Source organism: Rhipicephalus microplus, unplaced genomic scaffold (genome assembly GCF_043290135.1).
Source record: "Rhipicephalus microplus isolate Deutch F79 unplaced genomic scaffold, USDA_Rmic scaffold_15, whole genome shotgun sequence".
Taxonomy (NCBI): domain Eukaryota; kingdom Metazoa; phylum Arthropoda; class Arachnida; order Ixodida; family Ixodidae; genus Rhipicephalus; species Rhipicephalus microplus.
This window is the reverse complement of record NW_027464588.1, coordinates 6,188,443-6,208,459: the sequence shown is the minus strand read 5'-3', so window position 1 is coordinate 6,208,459 and position 20,017 is coordinate 6,188,443. Positions and strand designations below refer to the sequence as shown.

The 20,017-nt window shown below is 45.3% G+C and overlaps 1 protein-coding gene across 1 annotated transcript in view; it reads right to left on the bottom strand.

Moving 5' to 3' along the window:
* Positions 1-960: 960 nt before the first annotated feature.
* LOC142784740 (solute carrier family 41 member 1-like) overlaps positions 961-20,017 on the bottom strand; it is a 35,156-nt gene continuing 16,099 nt past the window's right edge. Inside the window, exons 4-9 of the mRNA XM_075883239.1 lie at positions 15,802-15,853; positions 13,906-14,052; positions 11,783-11,918; positions 10,849-10,922; positions 8,810-9,090; positions 961-1,260 (exon numbers count right to left, since the gene is read on the bottom strand). Coding sequence (XP_075739354.1) covers positions 961-1,260; positions 8,810-9,090; positions 10,849-10,922; positions 11,783-11,918; positions 13,906-14,052; positions 15,802-15,853 — 990 coding nt within the window. The remainder of the gene's footprint in view (positions 1,261-8,809; positions 9,091-10,848; positions 10,923-11,782; positions 11,919-13,905; positions 14,053-15,801; positions 15,854-20,017) is intronic.

Sequence of the window (20,017 nt, the reverse complement as noted above, 5' to 3'; positions counted from 1 at the left end):
CTGCCCTTCCCGTGAAAGGGCGGGGTTCCATGTAGTGATACCAAGCTGCAGCCGGGACTGACCTTTGCGTGGTTGAGAAGCCGTTATCTTCGCTCTCAGCCATGACGGTTGTTGTCGGTGCAAACCGGCAAGACGACAGCACCGGCGAAGTTCAAAATAGCTGTGGCTCCGTGGTTCGCTTACGTGCTGTTAACCACCACCTCCACCACTCTGTTACGTCTACGAGAGGGGTTTATTCAAAAGCGACGTAACGGTCGACTCGAGGGTATACAATGAACGCGCACCAGAGGTGTAGATGTAGATGTAGATCCTAAACTCGTGGCTGACACACACTTTGGGGGATCGGCGAAAATTGGGTAGCTTACCAAAAAAACTAATTTCCTCTTGCCACCAACCGAAAGTCCTTTTTGTCTCGCACCACCCTGTTCTCCACTACACAGGTGCACATACGTAAATTTTATATGTTGTAACAATATTGTCGGCATTGCCTTAGGCAGTTTAAGTTATTCATCACTGTTATGTATTCCAAAACGTGTGCTAGTATCCCTAAACGTCTTCTAAATGTTCATGTTTATTACTATACAGTGCTCGCAAAATGTACCATCACAAGTAAAAATGAGACAAAGAAGACGTAGGGTGGAGTTTTTTTATCCAAAATATCGCACGGAAAACCCATATAACTTGCGCAACACTCACACTTACGTCTCCACCTAGCTAACATCATGATATCAGTACGTTGTCGAAGCATACTTGAGCTTTGCGACGTATGCATGCATACACGCACAAAGTAAAGAGAACCAAAGGGTCGGCAAACTTTCATTTTCGCAAAGAGTATTGAGGTAATAAAGATAGAAGCGTATTAACTTTCTAAACAACGAAAAATAAAGCAAGAAAGTGGTCTTGTCATCACATATTAAAGCGCACAATGTGCACTGAGCACTGAAACGGCGCCTCGTCCACTCAGCTGGAGCAAAATACGTTGCGTCGCTTGGACAAGGTGGAATTGCCGTAACTTGGCGAAGAAGACGACGCATGCGCAGTAAAATGAGTGGTCACGTGCACGTAGGAGCGGAGCTCTTCTTCTTGAACGGCCGATTTGTCGCCCATGTAGTAGAGCAACGTGTAGGCCATGGTGAGAAACCCCGTGCCAAGGAAGTCGCCGCAGCCCGTCAGGCAGGGGATGGCCGCGTTGTCCGGGTCGACGCCCCACTTCCAGAGGTGGTACACGATGAGGCGCGCCAGGTACAGCAATACCAGCACCTTCACAATTCGAGTAAGTGTTGGTTGTTCCGGCATAATTTTACTAGTTGCAGTCGCACGTGTCAAAGCCACGACATATTTATTAGGCATGTCGTAGCAGAGAGCTTCAGAAATTCTGACATCGCCACTTGCCAAGGTGTACTAGTCGCTAGGGCATTGGGCTCCTGACTCGCAGATCGTGGGAATGTATCCCGATTTCGGTGCCTGCATTTTCAATTGAGGCGAAAGTTCTGTAGGCCCGTGTGCTCACGTTTGGGTGCACGCTAAAAAATCTAAGGTGGATTAAATACCCGGAGCCATCTACTACGGCGCCTTTCATATACATATGGTGGTTTGGGGCAATAAACCCCACATATTATCATCATGCGATCAAATCCCAGCCCCAGCGTTCGTATGTTCGACGGATGCCTATGTGCTTGAGGCCCATGTTTGAGGCCCATGTGCTTTGATTTAGGTGAACGTTCAAGAACATCAGGTGGTACGAAATTCCGGAGCCGTGCTCTACAGTCTCTCACATATACATACAGTGGTTTCGGAACGTTAAGTACCAACAAATATACTGTGGCTAATTTCAGTTACGAGTACCAGCACCTGTTTTGTCCCACCGCCATCACTTTAGCTTACCCTGTCACGGACATTGCTGAACGTTTCACATCTACATCAGCCGAGGACAAGCTTCGACCGACACCGAGTGACGTGACTTCGTTACTTGCAGAGTTGATGTCAATTTGACTCTCTCGGAACAGCAACAGACTGAGCTACGTGAACTGCTATATAGAGTTAAAGAGTGCTTAGCATACAACTCGCAGGTTGGTCAGACACTGATTCCCAAATACCGAATAATTGCATATACCGACACCTCCCCCAAAAAACAACACCCTTGCTGCGTTTTGGCAAAGAAACGTGACGTGATAAACCCTCAGGTTGAAGAGGTGCTGCAAGATGACGTTATCCAACCTTCTAAGACTGCTGTAGTCACCTCCGGTTGTTCTCGTAAAGGAAAAAGATGGATCACTGCGCTTCTGCGTAGACTACAGAAAACAGCGTGGCTGAAAAAGACGTCTCTTCACTGCCCAGCATAAATGATTTCCTCGACAGACTGCGGTAGGCTAAGTATTTTTTATCGATGTTCTTAAATAGTGGCTACTGGCAGATCGAAGTTCATGAACAACACGAAAAAACCGCCTTCGTTATACCAGATGGCCTATATGAATTTAAAGTACCTCCCTTCGGCTTCTGTTCTGTACCTGCGACATTTCAGAGCACTAAGGACACTGTTCTTACCGGTCCAACGTGGCACATGTGCCTAGTTTATCTAAATGATGGTGCCATGTTTTCTGCGACCTTTTAGGAGCACATAAAGCGTCTGCAGGCAGTGCTGGAAGCACTTCGCTCTGCTAAGCTGACGCTGACGCCAGAAAAATGCCACTTCTGTTATAAAAAATTTAAGTTTCTCGGCCATATTTTCAGTGTGGATGGTGTTCGACCAGACCCTGACGAAAGCACCACCGCGACCTCGTTTCCCGTTACACGTGAGAAGAAGGTAGTAAGAGGCTTTATAGGGCTCTGTGCGTACTATCGCCGCTTTATAGCCAATTTTTCTAAAATTGCTGAACCGCTCATTCAATTCACTCGTGAAGACGCGTAATTCGTCTGGAGGAATAACAGGACGCAGCGTTCTCTGAACTACGGGAGCATTTGCAGACACCGCGAGTGCTCGCTCACTTTTAACCAAGATGCTGATACTGAGATTCATATTGACGCCAGTAACGTGAGTCTTGGAGTTGACCTCGTCCAACTACAAGAGGACATGGTGCAAGTGATAACGCCCTTTCCCGTGCAAACGTAAACTACTCCACGTCAGAAAAAGGGCGCCTCGCTGTTGTATGGGCCACGATGAAGTTTAGGCCTTACCATCATGGACGCCACTTCAAGGTAGTGAACGACCATCATTCGTTGTGCGCGTTAGCCAACCTACAGGGCCTGTGCGGGCGACTGGCACGATGGAGTCTTCGTGTGCAGAAATTCGATTTCACGATCACTTTCAAATCCGGCCGCAAGCACGAAGATGCCGATTCGTTGTCCCACGCCCCTGTCGAAGTTTGTGGCCATGACAACGAAGATGACGGTAGTTTTACCCTACCCTTACTACAAACAATCTGATTTCACGACAGCACGCGGACGACGAAATACGTGCAGTTATGAAAAATTTGAAAGACGTAACTCTTCCATACCTCATTGTACTTCTCGAAGTCTGTCGTCTTTATGCCTGTGAGATGGAGCCCTGTATAAGAAAAAAATTCTGCCATATCCACGAAGTGAATGATGATGAGTGGGCGAAGATCCGGAGGTAAACATGGTAAACCATGAATCCTCTGTACATTTTGCCCACTCGATTTTATTACATCGCTCCCCCTAGCGTACGTCGCCGCACTAAATCGAACGATTGCCTTCAACCAATGACACGCGCCATATGTGACATCATTCCTATTTTATAAGATCTCGCGTCTTTCATCAACTACAAGTACCGCTTTCTAGTTTATAACATCTTGCATCTTTTCATCATCAGCTACAAGTACCACCATCTAGTAAACACTACAAGAACTAAACGAGAGGTGGCTACATACAGGAGACGGTGCTGCCATCTAGTGAACACTGCAAGAACTAAACTAGAGGTGGCTACATAGAGGGGACGGTACCGCCATCTAGTGAACGCTGCAAGAACTAAACTAGAGGTGGCTACATGAAGGCTACAGGGGACGCACAGCCCACGCCCTAAGGAGCTTCGCCCCTAAAACTCCAACAGCATTGAGAGAACTTATCTTCTAGGCGTGCCAACTGACTTGCGTGACGACATGCTTCTCGCTTGCCACGATTAGCTCACATCTAGTCACATAGGTTCCCTTCGAACTCTCGATCGAGTTCGGCAAGCGCACTACTGGCCGAAGCTTTACGCATCTGTTAAGCGATACGAGAAAATCCGTCGAGATTGTCAACGCCACAAATCCCCGCCACTGAAGCCCGCGGGGCTTCTTCAACCACTCGAACCACCTAGGGTGACATTCGATCAAATAATAAAAAATTTACTGGGGCTCTTTTCGCTGACATCTGCCGGCAACAAGTGGATCGTAGCAGCCACAGACTATTTGTCGAAGTACGCCGAAACAAAGGCACTACAGCGTGGTACAGCATAAGCGTAGTAAAAAAGGGCGTGTGTGGGCTTCGTAGCCTTGGCTGTGCTGCCACAGGAAGTTGTCACCGAGTATAGTGAACACTCTTTCGGCCCGTTTATCTGCATTAGAGAGGACACCATAAAGCGAAGCTAGCTGCTTCACCTGCCAGAAGATGTGCCGAAGTGATTTGGCCTAACCCGAGCGTTGTTCGGCGTTGCGAGGGTTAGCAGAGCCGATAGCGTTCACGCATAACGACGTCGCAACTGCAACACCGACAAGGCGGGGGCCAGGGAAGCCGAATTCAAGCACCGGAAGTGAAATATCAACGACACCGACGAGGTGCGAGGGCGGGAATGGAGAAGGCGCGCTGGTAGCACCGACGAGACGCAAGCCAAGGAAGCGAAGCGCAAGCGTCTCCAACGCGTGGGCAACACCGGCGAGACGCGAGTGAAGGAAGCCAAGTACAAGCACCGACTGCGGATTGCCAACGCTGACGAATCCTCGACGTCGTCGTCGTTTGGCAACGTCTCGAAAGCGCCACATGCCTCCACTGAAGCACCTGTACGCAAGCGCTAGGCTCCGCCAGGTGAACAAGAGGCGACGTATAAGAACGATAAGGGCTTTTTTTGAAGACACTACTGGTTCAAGTGAGTTGCCTTGCGCATCGGTGACGTGTCGATCTTCGGGCTCTACGTCACTTCCAACCTGCCGAAGGAGCAGCTTCAGTGCTGTCTGGAGGAGATGCTGACTGTTGAAGCGAGGCCTGTCGATGTGCCTCTTATAGTCGCGGGAGATTTCAACGTTTTCGTCAGCGGAGGAAGACGAGAATGGCTCGTCAATTACATGCTAGGCGTGCACTCGCAGAAGTGCGTGTCGGCGGAACGGAAATCACCCACCACAATAAAAGGAATGCGCATCCATCTGGCCTTAGCCAACTGCGACGCAGAATGTCTGCTGGAACCTCTCAGCGTGCACTTCACCGATCACAAGGCGGTGATCATCTAGGCGAAACACGCGCCTGCTCCGGTCCAGCGCCCGTGTCCGCTCTGAAGAAACGACTAGACATACGCCAGCCATCGCTTTTAACGAATCTTCCAGCGCTCACCGCAGCACCCGCGTTAGCGCCTTTCAACTCGTCACGCTACACGTACGCAACGCTGATGTTTCGCACTTCTTCAGGGTGCCGTTCGAGGAGAGGGTTCAAATTTTTTTTATTATCGTGAATTCCAATCCCTAGTGCTTCTTCAACGTCCACCTATATTTAAGTACATGAGCCTATAGCTTCCCACTTCCATCGGAATTGGGGCCGATGCAGAGGGGATAAGATTCAGAGACATGCTGCTGACAATCGAACACCATAATTAATAGACCAACGTGGCGGAACTCGGAAAGGACAGGTGCTATTACAAAAAGTGGCTAAACAATCTTTAAGACACTTTGTTGACCGATTAATGTAGTTAGTTAGGTGTATTAACGTTGACCTATAAATTATACTTGTACTTAAAAATTTCCCCTCTCTTCTTCACAGCATTTCCTGTCTCCCTTTTTATTACAACACGCTTCCAGAGTAACCGTGGCTCTCGCGTCATTTTAGGTATCCCTACTTCAATAAAAGGGACTTGATTCAATAATATATTGCAGAGAGTGGCGTTTGTCTAAAAATGGCCTCTTGCTCATGCTTGTCATAACCTACCTCTGTACCTCCTTGTTGGAATTTTTACGTATACATTGCTTTCAATTCACACTACTACACCCTAGTTCTGAACTCTTACTTTACATACCTTCGTGAAGGGCTTTGGAGGGTTGGTTTTGGGACGTTAAACCCCACATATCAACCTTTGGAGGGTGAAGGCCGAACCTAATAAGGATAGCCTCGGGGAAATTTAGAACGGCTAGAATACAACGTGCCTAGAGGAAGCAATTCTGTGTTACCTTATAGAGTATATGATCCGGATACTTAGAATTTGAAAACGGTGAATGTGACTAGCAAGTATTTTTTTTGTCTGTCTCGCCTTTATTTTTATTCCGCTGGTGAAGTGTTGCATGCAATATGTCTGCTGAAGCGTCTGTCTAGGAGGCATCCGCGTCGCATTTGCACTCATATCGCAACGCCAAACCACCCGTAGAACAACAACAAAGATTAATGATATAATGATAATTATTATTAATAATATTGATAAAATTCTTAGGCAAGAACAATATTATTATTAGTAATGAACTGACTGGTGATAAACTAACGGCTAAAGTGAATCACCACATCCTCCATCCATCGTGCGTACGCCTCAGGCTTGGCTTAAACCGCCATGTTGACCTATGGGCAGTTACAGCACCTCATCGTAACTTCTTGTTCAAGCAAAAAAAAAACACCAGGCTTGCGCGAGACGCACTGCACTGTCACCGCGAAAGCTGCAAGAGTGGCATTGCTAAATACATTTTTTATTCATACATTGTGTAAGTGCTACGAGCACACTTGCAGGGTAGCGGTTATGCCATAAATAACAATTATTTGTGGTAGTAAGGCATCCACTATGGCATTCACGCATGAGGTTTCAAGCACCGGTGTAGCTTAGTGGTAAACTACTGGCCTTGCACGCAGGGGACCTGGTTTTGAATCCCAGTCAGGCCTCGGTGTTTTTATTTACTTCGCTTGTTTCTTTTTTTTCCACAGCGCGCGATAGCGGATACGGACACCGGCGATGGACAATTACGGCAAGAAGGCCCTTGCGCTCTCATAATTTCTTTCTCTGTAATGCATTAGTGACAGTCTGAAAACATAAAAATTACTACCAAAGTTTATGTTGCCATTACCCCCGGGAAATACTGAACTCAAATTTACGAACACAAAAGATACCAATATAGTCATGCAAAAAAGAAAACCCCTCCAGCTGCGCATGGGCAGTTTATATATGAAACTGAATCAGCGAACATGAAAAAACGGACACAACTATTCACCTTTGATGCCCTAGAGTGCGTTTACGAGTCTCTCAAATAGATGGCGCCAACGACTCGTGGAGGGTCAAAGTGAGTCAAACCCGTAGTTTAATTCCCTAAGAAAGCACGTCTTATTATTGGTGCTTAGGCTGCGCATTTTTTTGCTGGGCTTAAGTTTACCAGCACCGGACGCGATAATGAATGATTTGGTACAAGTCAAGTATGCTTCTGTTTCATTGCAAATACCAGTTTCACGTGGTGATAGTTATCTATGTTTTTTTTTCTTCTTGAAACATAAGCTTGTCAGTCCATTATTTATTTTTTTTTATTATTTACTTATTTCTTTAGGTATGTATTTGTCTATTTATTCACTTATACGCTTATTGATTGATACTGTGATCATGTACACAATCTTGGCAGCTTGTTACATTATATAAAAATACAAAAAAAACACAGGAAACAATAGATTTGTTCGCACGTGTGCTTTGATGAACAAAACTAGAGAGCAATAAGCGTTAGTCCAGCATTTTTTGGGTCCAACAGATGAGTTATCACGAGGTAAAAGAGAAAAAATAAACATACAAAAATTATTCTAGCCAGAGAAGATAATTGCTTCCTACCGAAGGTGAGATTCAAATTGCGAGAGGTAATCTTGCATCAACCTTTTACCGGGCTATTTGTTCCGATCCACCACAGTTAATTCTAGGAAAGAAAGAATTAGGAACGTGTCACGATTACAGTTACAGCTAGTGAGTTCCTGGGTCTGGTATCGTAACCTGACAAATATAGAAGGTGCGACGTGTCAATCTTCTATTGACCTTTCATTAGTTGAAAGAAAGAATTTTAAATGGCATACACGAGACGAAAGGATGACGTAACTGAGCCAGCAGTGGCGAGCCGATCGTTTTGAAGCCACCAGTGTCGGCCCAACAAGTGACATATCCCTCCAAGATCAAGTACGGAACGATCCTTGCCAATACTGCGGTGCGCTGCGGAGTATGACACGCAGGATATCTCATTCTAAATGCTTTTGTTCGGTGCAGACCAGCCGGCTCACGCAGGAGGCTCAAAAATTAAACGCCACCGAAGTTGCGAAATTCCACCGCATGCTCTCACATTTTAATCATGTGTTGGGCCAACACGGTGGGCTTCACTCGTGTGATGATGCTCCCTTCTTTTTTCTTCCTTCCTCCAGGCCCCACCGAGACTGCAGCTGCAGCCATCAAATAAGGCGTCCAATGCTCAACAATTTGAACTAAAGCAGCAGTTGTCCTCCTGTCTACAATATCGGGTGTATTCATGCGTCGACACTTGGGAGTGTTTGTCAGCGCAGCTCGTAGCCCTGATGGTCGCGTGCGGAATACTCATGTTTTTCCTCTTGTGTCTAAACAATAAGCGAATTCTTCGCGTTTCGTAATTACACAACATCATCGGTGGGGACCCACCTGCCCTAGCGATGCACCACAATAGGCTGCGAAGAAGGTGATGGTCATGGAGACCTTGCCGAAGCGCAGAATCCTGGAGAGCACAGCGAACAGCGTCTGGCCGGGCACCACGACGCCGACGAGCACGTAGGCCACGTTGGCCATCTCCCCACCCTGGTAGTACATCTGTAGGGGCCCCACCCAGACGTGTTCCCCGAATGGTATGTCTCCCAGTGGCGTCACCCGGTTCAGGTAGCTGGACAAGCTGCAGCTAAAGACGGCCGCCAGATTGCCGCCCAGTGCTGCAATCGGTAACCATCAGACATGCGAAGCAGAGTATTTCATGGTTGGTTCGATCGTGATTCGAAACAAACTTTCTTACACGAAAATGTTTTACGCCGGGTTACACCACCACTCCACTCACGTCTTTCTGCCGAGGGTAATACGTTGTGAAATATACACGCACAGATGACCAAGAACAATTCGAAGAAAAGAACAAATTGTTCCGTCACAATGAGTCACACCTATGACACCTATATATAGCTCCGCTGCGTGTGGAGTGAAGCGACTCCACCACGGAACGCACATTAATCAGTGCACTAACGGTGAGCTATTTATGTACGTTATTTTCTGTTGACGGTGATCATAGCTTGGTGGCACTTCAGCGCGTTCACTTTATATAACTGGTGAGATAGCGAGAAGGGTGCGCTTGAGATTTAACTTTAGAGCTCATCGCTCTTCCTCTGAATGTGTTCCCACGTCCGCACGCGTGAGCACGCTTCTGCAAGACGTTGCCGCTCGTGTGGGCGTGGCCTTGATGCGGGTGGTTTAAATGTTTCACAGCTAGTTTGTGTGAAAGGTAGGGAGAGCACAAATGCCAATTCACTCACTGCAGTTGCCGCCTTTGCGAAAGGAGTGCACTGCTTAAATACTAAGTAACAATTGTGAGAGCTGCTGATTCCCACTGGTTCTGTGTATACTTGAGCGTTCGTTTTGTGTGCGTTCCTTTGTGCCTGAGCCGCCAGCGATTAGTGAGAAGCTGGCATACAGTTCTTAGTTGGCACTCGTTCTGTTGTATGTCCGTTTCGTGCGTCTGTTCTGCTTGAGCAGCGCGCGGCATGTTCGAGCTGCATGCCGTTCTTCACGTTAACTTAAATTTGTTGCTGCCGCCCTCATTCCTTCGCCGTTGTGGAAATGCGCAGTAAATGTTTAGATACCTCTGTCAAGATACGTTTACCTTTCAGGTAAAAGCCTAATCTATGAAGGAAGGAATAGCCAATGCCTCCTTCATTTCTTTCAGAGCCAGTGCGAATGCACGCTCCTCAACGGAAGCCATCGGTCCACCCTAGTTCAGGGAGTGGTCGTGATACGTCGCCACATGTGGAGCTGGTCGCGCCACACGTGCGTTCAAGCACTTTCTCTCATGGGTATATTGGACACATTTATGTCTCAAGTATTACACATCTGTCAGATTCGTTCATTCGTGCTTCTTGGTTTCTGGCTCAAAGCCTTGCCGATGCCACCTCATGGTGCTCTTGAAGTCAGTTCATGAAGTAGTGTCGTAATGATGCTTCCCTATTGTTTGCTTACATAGCGCCATGAACGCCGACATGTTAGCTCAGAACACCGTAGCATTTACAGAAGCAGCGTGAGCGCCAACATTGTGAACACCATGAATGTAAGACACTGCCCCACGGACCTGTACACAACCGAACAAAACAATACTTCGTATGATTTGCGTTGTGAGACACCACATGATGGGCTATCTCCCCCATAACCGCATAGCGCAGGCCAAAGCTAGGCAAACGGCAAGATCTGGAGAGGGCGACGAACGGCTAGATCTGGCACATCTGGCTGGCATATTGTAAAAATAGAAGAGACACTACATAAGCGCTATTTATTTGTTTTTTTAATTACTTCACTCTCAAGTTGTCACTAAGGGAGAGTATCAATTCAAGCCCCGAACCTATGGTGCAGCCACGTACTCGGCTGCGAAAGTAACTGTTTAAAGCCATCGCGTAGAACGGGGCGGATTCTAGTGTTTTAATAGCCTGACTCACCATTTACTGCAGACAGGTGCAGGGCGATTGGCGGATAAGCGAAGACTGCATAATCCAGGATGTACCCACCGAAGCTGCAAAAACGCATGTGCAATAAAAGTTACTAGAAACATGTATTTAGGAGCTTTCGTGCGAAATGCTTTACAAATTGTCGGGTAATTAAACTTGGAGCCTCTTCGAATATTTCATATTGCCATTACGAATTTCTATTCAGTTGTCCTTGTTTACGAACCAGTATTATAGGTGACCAGGCAAATGTTGAATGTCTGAAATGAGGACTGCTTTTAATATTAATAATTTTCGTTTATTATGGTTTCATTGTTTACCCGCTTGGTTTGCTTTTTCTAGGGTTTATTTATTTATTTATTTGTTTATTTATTAACAATTCTTTTTATTCATTCCACATCATTCCAGGTAGAAAACACATCAACTCGCTACATACAAAACCTAAGTAGAAATAGAGAACAAAACAAAATAGAATGATCACATGAAATCAATTTGTACAGAATAACCTTGAAACTGCTGCAAATTCTTGAATGATATGTGGTATTCAGTGCCCCAAAACCACCCTATGATTATTGGAGACGCTGCAGGGGAGGACTCAGAGAATGTCGACCACCTGGGTTTCCTTAGCGTGCACAGGAATCTCAGCACGTTTGCATACATAATTTTTCATTTCCAACAAAAATGCAGCCACCGCAGCCGATATTCGATCCCACGACCTGCCGGTCAGCAGTTTAGTTCCTCAGCAACTAGAACACCACAGCGGGGCCTGCTGCCAATGCTATTAGTAGACAAAACAGCAACAGTAACAGCAGGGAAAGCTGATTTATACGTACATTACGGGAAGAAATTTCACCTGAATTAACGCAAAAGCTTTGAGTGTAACACTCGCTTTCCTAATGAGCAATGGGTGCGTTCTCTGCTCACTTACCTAGAGACCGTGAGTGCGATAATGATTGGCAGCCACCCGACCCGCAGCACTTCCCGGGAGACGGTGTTGCGGTGGGCCAGAACTATCCACATTGGCAGCAGGAGAAGGCAAAACGCGATCACAAGCGGCGCCAGATCTGCATATGACCGTCAAGCGCATATTGTATGCAGAAGCGTGGGAAATGGGACAGTCGGTGCAGCCTCGTGGTGCGACTATGCATGAACAGACGGAAGTGCGAAAAAAAAGAGATGAAAGTGAGCTGTATTATACGTAGATGAATCATTATTAATGCTACAGCAAGACTTTTGAAGTTATGTGCAACTGATGCACACAGCTTTTAGTGAATAACTGCTGGCCTTTGTTTGCGACACTTTCTTGTCCACTAGCTCTGACACTTTTAATTATATACTATCAACGTCAAGTGGACCAATCCCGCCACGGCTCGTAATCTGAACGCACGCAAAACTTAGCATAGAGCGGTCGCACTTGTGCCTGAAGCCTACGCCCATAATACCACAACTTGACCCATCAGAACCAATAGTGTCAGTATGATAAACATTGTGATCAATCGATATCAACATTCTTATAGCAAGTGGGTGCGAAACTTAACCGAACACCTGAAGCACGGTGGCAAGCACGTAAGCATGTGCGCAATGAACAAGCGTAGTGTAACTTGCACAAGAACGCATATCAACAGGCTTTACTTTTGCAAGGCCTGGTCGTTACAATGCTGATAAAAGTTGGCAGATCCCACGTACAGTGGGAATCGATGAAATGCAAAGCATGAATGAGAAAGGTTAATATGTCACTTTGAAATCAGCCCAACGTGACGAGTTGAGGGCAAATGATGCCTTCTATGACTTCTGTGTCATGACTATCATGTTTGGATGTGTCATTTACCTTTGTCATCTATTGACATCACAGGACGTGCAAATTTAGTATATGTGGGGCTAGCAAAGCGGTGGCGAGCACGCTATGAGCGTGGTATGTTGTAATGCCCTTACATGACACGCGGGTCAGGATTATTATGTTTAGACCAGTCATATATTTTGTCATTAACTGACGTCACGTAACACCAAATTTGGTATATGTAGAGCTAGCAAAACGACCGCGAGCGCATCATGAAGGGCCCAATATACTCCAATGTAGCATTGACGCGAAACCGATGGGTACAGCGACGCTACGTTAGAAAAACGCGAGCACTCTATAGTCTGACGCCAGGCGCGACCGGCGCGATCAGCGTCCGTCAGTGCAGCCCGACGGCAACCGCTGTAAAATGCGGCATGCTGCATTTCGGGCTGATGCGTTATCCAGAGAACACTGCGTCTCCCTCTTTTCGTGACGGAGCGATGCCGAACACGCTTAAACGCACATGTGTCAAAGCGATACAACGCGGCGCGTGCCTGCGAGTACATGGCAGCAGCAGTGCCTGGCGTGGCAACGCCGGCGTGACGCGACGAAATGAACACCAGCGAGCACGCGCAGCGCTTCACGTCGAAATGTATTGGCGCCTTTACTCTGGCGTGTAGTCATGTTTTTACATGACACGCATCTCATGATTATCATGTTTGCACCAGTCACATACATTCGTCATCCATTCACGTACCATGATAGCAAATTTAGTGTATGGAACGCTTGCGGAAAGGCCGCGAGGGCATCATGAGCGTGGCATATAGTCATATTGTTACATGACAGACATTTCATGATTTTCATGTTAGGGTCTGTCCCTTGTGTTTGCCATGCAATCATGTCATGCATACCAGTTTTGCAAGAAGCCATGGGAACGAAACCACCGCAAGAGCTCCAGGACCATGAAATGTAAATCACGATATTCATGACACACATGATATGATTTTCATATTATGACTAGTCAGATATGTTCTTCATATAGTCATGTTATGCCATACCAAATTTGGTATCGATACTCGAAACGGCCCGAAGAGCTAAATGTCGTAGGCGGCTAGATAGATCGATCGATCGATAGATAGATAGATAGATAGATAGATAGAGATAGATAGATGGATAGACAGATACATAGATAGATAGATAGATAGATACGCTTAAAGTCACCGAATTTCGCCAAGAAATGCTTCGCATATAAAGTGGTCGTGGCAAAGACGCACACGGATGGTACAGCATTAAAGACGAGTAGCCAGAGAGCAGGAACAGCGTGGTCAGGTCGCCGAACGAAGCCGCGATGGCCGGCGCGATGTTGTCTGGGTTTTTGTCGCACTTGGTGGACAGCACCACGACCGTGGACATCACGAAGCCTGCGTGAACAATAAGCACAGGAATTAAAAAAGCGCTCTTTCAGAGTACAGAACGTCAGCTTGGTATATTTCGTAGGGCACCATGTAGGCGAACGTTCCTAAATGTTTAATTTGCGAACAATGTGGTTAAGGAGAGCTTTTGTTGACATTTCCTTGTTTAGGTTAACTACTGTGCTCAGATCAGTGTGCTGAAAAGCAGTGAAGGGAATCTTCATGTCGCGCCTTTGACTTCGCCTTACAGCCTTGCGAAGCGATATGTCTAAAACAAATTTTCCCTACAGGTCTTCAACGATTTTTTTTCATTTGTTCTGTGATATGAAGCTGAGCTCACACTTTAAAATGCACGTGTTAAGTTTATTAATTAAGTTATACTCCTAAAATTTAATGAAAAGGCGCTATTTGCTCGCTCTCTTCAAAATTGGTTTTTCTGTAGCGGCAGGCATCCCAAGAGGGTTGAAGATATTATTTGAAACAGTATTTGGGAAATAAAATTATTTGCTTTTTAACTACTGTACTTAGACAGTTAGGTCAAAAGCCAGTATTTAAGCCCTTTATACAAAAAGCCAATGTCCGCATTGAGATTTTACAAAAACGATCTGTAATATAACTGCAAATAAATAAAATTATCCCAAATTCTGCGGTGAAACCAAAACCGAAATGCGAAACAGTGAAACCAAAACGAGGGGGTGGTATATCAATTATCTACCGACTCCTTTGTGTGGGTGTGTAACCTGCATAGTTATTACAAGAGACCCTTTTCCCAAAATCTCAAAGCAGCAATGTGTTTTTCACATCAAGGACTCCAATTCATCCAGTTCACTCAACTACTTGACTCCGCTAATTGAAAAGGTGTATGATGTAAGTTTTCTAAGTACTATCCCAAATTATGTAGTCAACGCTTCTAAAATTTCTTTGGCTACCGAGAAGATTGTGTAGACATTGAGCAAATAGCGCATTTTTCTGATCTCTAAACAAAATAAGACACATTTTTCAAACGCCCTGCTTATATACGTGATGTATAGCGATATCAATGGAATCCACTAATTATGTGCACATGGTTATTTCAAAATATTCACGCACAAATAACAGAACATGGATGATTGACGCTTTACCTTATCCGCTTGAGGAAGCTTGACCATTCGTACAACGAGAAAGCTCCCGATATATCAAGCCAGCCAATTCATATGCCTCTGTATAAAATGTTCGAAATATCAACCTAGTGTATTAAAATACGATTGTCGAATTGAGTTCTAATACAGTTTTCCGTTTTTATAATTCAGCTCCTATCATGCCTTCTAGTTTTATTGGTTTAAAACGCCTGCGTTATACAATTCTGTGAGCACCGAAATACAGCAGCGCAATATGTGTGTGCATTTTCACATGCGTGTCATCACAACAATATTCCTCATTTCTTGATGCCTATGAATTCGCTCGCTTTTCAAACTTGTTTATATTATGTAACACACCGTACCTATTTCTATTTTTGTCAACTCAATATTTATGTGTGCATTTCAAAATTTCTGAAGAATATTTTTAAATTCATCACAATCGCATTACTTGTTTTTGTCCCGTGCTCCCATATGCAGTTCTTTAGTGATTGAGGTTACGTAAAACATATACGCAACTGAGAAAGAGACTGGCGGTGTTGACAGCGGCCAATCTGGGACCCTTCCCACATCGCCGTCCTCTACGCTCCAGCGTAGAGGACGGCGATGTGGGAAGGGTCCCAGAGACCGTCAATCGCCAGACCTTTCAGGACGGCGAGTGAACATGTCAGAAAGGTTGCCACTGTCGACTGGCACTGCACGTAAACGTAGATCGACAAAACAAGGTGTAGCTCATTCAGACTCATTAAAAAATAGCACATCCCAGGTACAGTGGGAACCGATGACATGCGAAGCACCAACAAGCAAGGTCCATATCTCACTTTAAAACCAAACCAACGTTACCAGACGGACGTAAATTATGCAGTACCCGACTTCCATCCATCATTGCTATATTTAGACGTGTCATTTACCTTTGCTCTCTATTCATACCACTTGATACCAAATTTAGTATATGTACATCTAGCTAAACGGCCCTGAATGCGCTTTGAGCACGGCATGTATTCATGTTTTATATGACACGCATATCATGATTATCATGTCTGGGCGTGTCAATTACCTTCGTAGTCGGCTCACGTGGCGTGATACTAAATTTGGTATATGTGAAGTAAGCGAAACAAGTGCGAGTGCAACACGAGCGTGGAGTTTAGTCATGACTTTCATGATATGCATGTCATGATTTCCAGGTTAGGATCTTCGTCATGCAGTTATGTGATACCCTACCAGTTTTGCAATGTGTCATGTGAACGAAACCACCGCAAGAGCAGCAAAAGCATGCAATCTAAATCATGACATTCATGACATAGTTATCACGGTTTTCATGTTATGATTAGTTATATATGCTCGTCATATAGTCATGATATCGCATACCAGTTTTGCTATTGATACCATTATTCAAACGGCTAGGAGAGCTAGAAGTCTGAGATTGTTTAACAGATAGATAGATAGATAGATAGATAGATAGATAGATAGATCAATGTACTGAACTTTGATAAGAAATGCTTCACATTAAAAAAACTTTCTCATTCAAGGCTCACTAAAACCTGGACTCACAAATTTTTTTCTCAACAGGATTACCTTGGACTCAAACTCATGGCCAGAACAGACTATTGTGAGTCTGAATGATTTAGATATTGAATGAGTAATTCAGCGTCTGCACGTGAACAGGTGATTAGTAATGACCTCACTTTCCAGGCCAAACAGCACTGAACGAACAAAATACTAGTTACTGTAGTTATTATTTAAATATTTTCACGCACTGTGTTTTATATGGCGTGAATCTTAGGGTGATACAGTTATGAACGGAGGAAACTCGAAGAATAGGTTGCATAGTAGAAGAGTTATCGCGAGTGAAAACTTGACAACATTGTCTGAGACCACTGTTTATGCGATTTCTTTATGTGGTGTAGGCCTCTTGATAAGCGCACAAGCGAAACTGCGCTGACATCAAGCGTGCTTGCGGAAATAAAGACAAAAGCGCTGGGCACATGTGACCTTGTTCTTTTACTTCAGTTCCCAGATGCTGCTTCTCATGTGTCTAGATTCACTAAAGAAAATGTTTCATGTGTGATCTTGCCGGACTAATTTCGACTTACTCAACTTTTATATTGATACGCATACTCCACTAGTACACTTATTTCCAAATTTCTACTCTGTCCACTCATCGAATCCGAGCTATACTTGATTAGAACTACAGCAGCAGCAATTTCTGACAATAAGAGATTGTCGCCATGCTTTTCCTTTCACGTTAGCGTTTACATTGAGGGTTGTTTTTTAACACAAAAGAGTTTTATGCCGGGGTCGACTAAGATTCTAGTGACGTATTTATGTCACGGAAATGACGTCGAAAAAAATATTCACAATCAGGAAACAAAAAAAAACATACTTTTATTGACAATTGAAACCATCACCCCTAGGTTTACGACAACATATTCTGGCCACACTCTCCCCTGTGCCATTGTCACATGTTCTGTACGCTTTCAAAAATACGTCACTTATATCTACCACTGTCCTTTCATGTTCTTGGTATAGAGCAGCAAGGCAATAAGGCCATCGCATCTGCCATTAGTTTCTTCTACACGTCGTTTCTAAGCATTCATACCGTTAAGTGTGTTCCGTTGAAATGCGATTTTGTCATCACCTTAACACACCACCAGGCGGCGCCCTTACCCTTACCCCACTCAGTTTGGACTGGCACGGTGAATGGACGTGTTTTTGGGCGCTCCCGATTGACTGCGCCGATAAGTGGTTTTGCATGTTTCGAGCTTGCTTTTATAACTATAAGGCAGCAGTTCAAACCTTTGTAACACTTATTACATTGCACGGCGTTTTTGGGGTCAGTCTTAAGGTATTTATTTGTTTGTGTGTGTGTTTGTGTTTTTCCTCTTGCCACCTCGTGTGAGAGGTGCAGGTACACCGAACACGCAAATTTGTGTAGTAGAGCTTCGACTTTCTTTTTTTCGTAGGGCATGGTTTGTCGTATGCCATGTTTTGTAATTATCGATTGGGACAACTTATAAGGACGATCGGTGTCAAAAAGACATGGTTAAAAAGGCTGTAAAATGTTCACAATGTGGATGGGTTTGAAAATAGACCCAAATGCAGACGCGAATGAAGTGGAGGCTGCCACCAAGTGTAGGCAATGTCAAATCGAGGAAAAAAATGGAGAAAATGATGGTTGTCCCGAGTGAACTGCTGATGAGAATCACTGAGCTGGAGATCGCGTTGGCGACAGAGCAAGAGAAAATGAAGGCTGAGAGAAAGGCTCAATTCTACCAAGAAGGCACAAGCAAAGGTGAGCAAAAGAGCGGCCGACGGAGAGAATGGTAGCGCACCGGCAACCAGAGCGTCGGAGAAGAAAGAGCGAGCCGGTTTGGAAAAAAAACAGCTTCTGTCAGTTCAATGGTCACAAAAGCTAGCTTCAGCGAAGTTGTAGTGGGGCTGGGATGGGACACAGCAGCTGGCGTCACAGGAGCAAGAGACCCCCCCCCCCCCCCGGTGCAGGATGCTCTAGCTGAAAAGTCATAGCACGTGATAATCGCCGGGCACTAGAATTGAAATCGATGCGCAGAAGCAATCAAAGACAGGGCAACAGGTGACAAAAAGGTCGCAGTAGGAACGTTCCCAGGACGCAAGCTGGAAGCAGTCATGAGGCAAGCGAGCGCAAAACTAAAAAAAGACAGCTGATAGACAAAACCTCCTGATAAATTCGGGTGGTCTAAGTAATGTCTTAAATGAAGATACAGGAGGACTAGCGACCACACTGGCAAAAGGAGTCGATGACATGTGCGCACTTTCTCCTCAGGTACAGGTAGTGATATGTACGATACCGGAGGTACCGGTGCATGATGGCCACCTGCAAAGAGTGGTTGTCAACGCAAACCAAGAGATATGACGGATGAGTTGAAAGAAAGGCTTTGAGGTTGTGGAAATAAACAGAGATGTGCATAGATGGGGTGGTTTTCAACGAGACGGAATTCACTTCGGTAGGAGGCTAGGCCATGAGGTGGCTTAGTGACTTGCAGAATGCGCAGTAGCTTTTTGGGGGTACGCAGGCCCTTAGGGGTGCAGGATAGCTAGTATCTAGGAAAACAACCAGGGGAGTTCTTTGACCGGTGGTATAGACACAAACGATTCCAAACAGGCATCAATATTTAAGACACGTAGAGTCCGGGGCAGAAGTCGACGTAACCACGAAGGGCGAGCCAATTCGCACGTAGGGTGTATTAACATGCAGGTTGGCAGGAATAGGCTGGAGTGGGACAAGGTAGAAGAACAGCTAAGGAATGAGAGGCCGATGGTGTATGGTTTTGCAGAAACACATCTTAAGGGCATTGAACAACCTCCTAACCATCCGGACGACATGCGGGAATATCTTAATAGAACAGATGGCCGCTGAAAGGGGGGTGGCATTGGAACATTCATTCATAAAAGTACAGACTGGCAAAGGGTCATGCAGACATGCAAGGAACATTTATGGATAAAAGGAAAAGTGGCAGGGCAAGTGACGCTCCTCGGTTTTGTGTACTTGTGGACAGGGGCAAAAGGCAGAGAGAAAAGTCATTAAATGGTGCAGTGATGAGGAAATGACTTTGACGAAGTAGTAGAAGAGTTTGAGATATTTATATGATGAGATATGAATGCGCACATAAAAGATAGGGAGGGATATACTGATCCAACAGGCAGAATGCTAATAGTTGTGTGTGAAAGGCATGATTTAATCATTTGCAATAGCACCGAGAAATGCGAAGGGCAGACAAAATGGGAGGTGGGAAGGCTGCAGTCGACGATAGATTACACAATAATGTCACATAGGATGTATGATCGGATAAGGGTGATGAACATAGACTAATTTGGGTCCA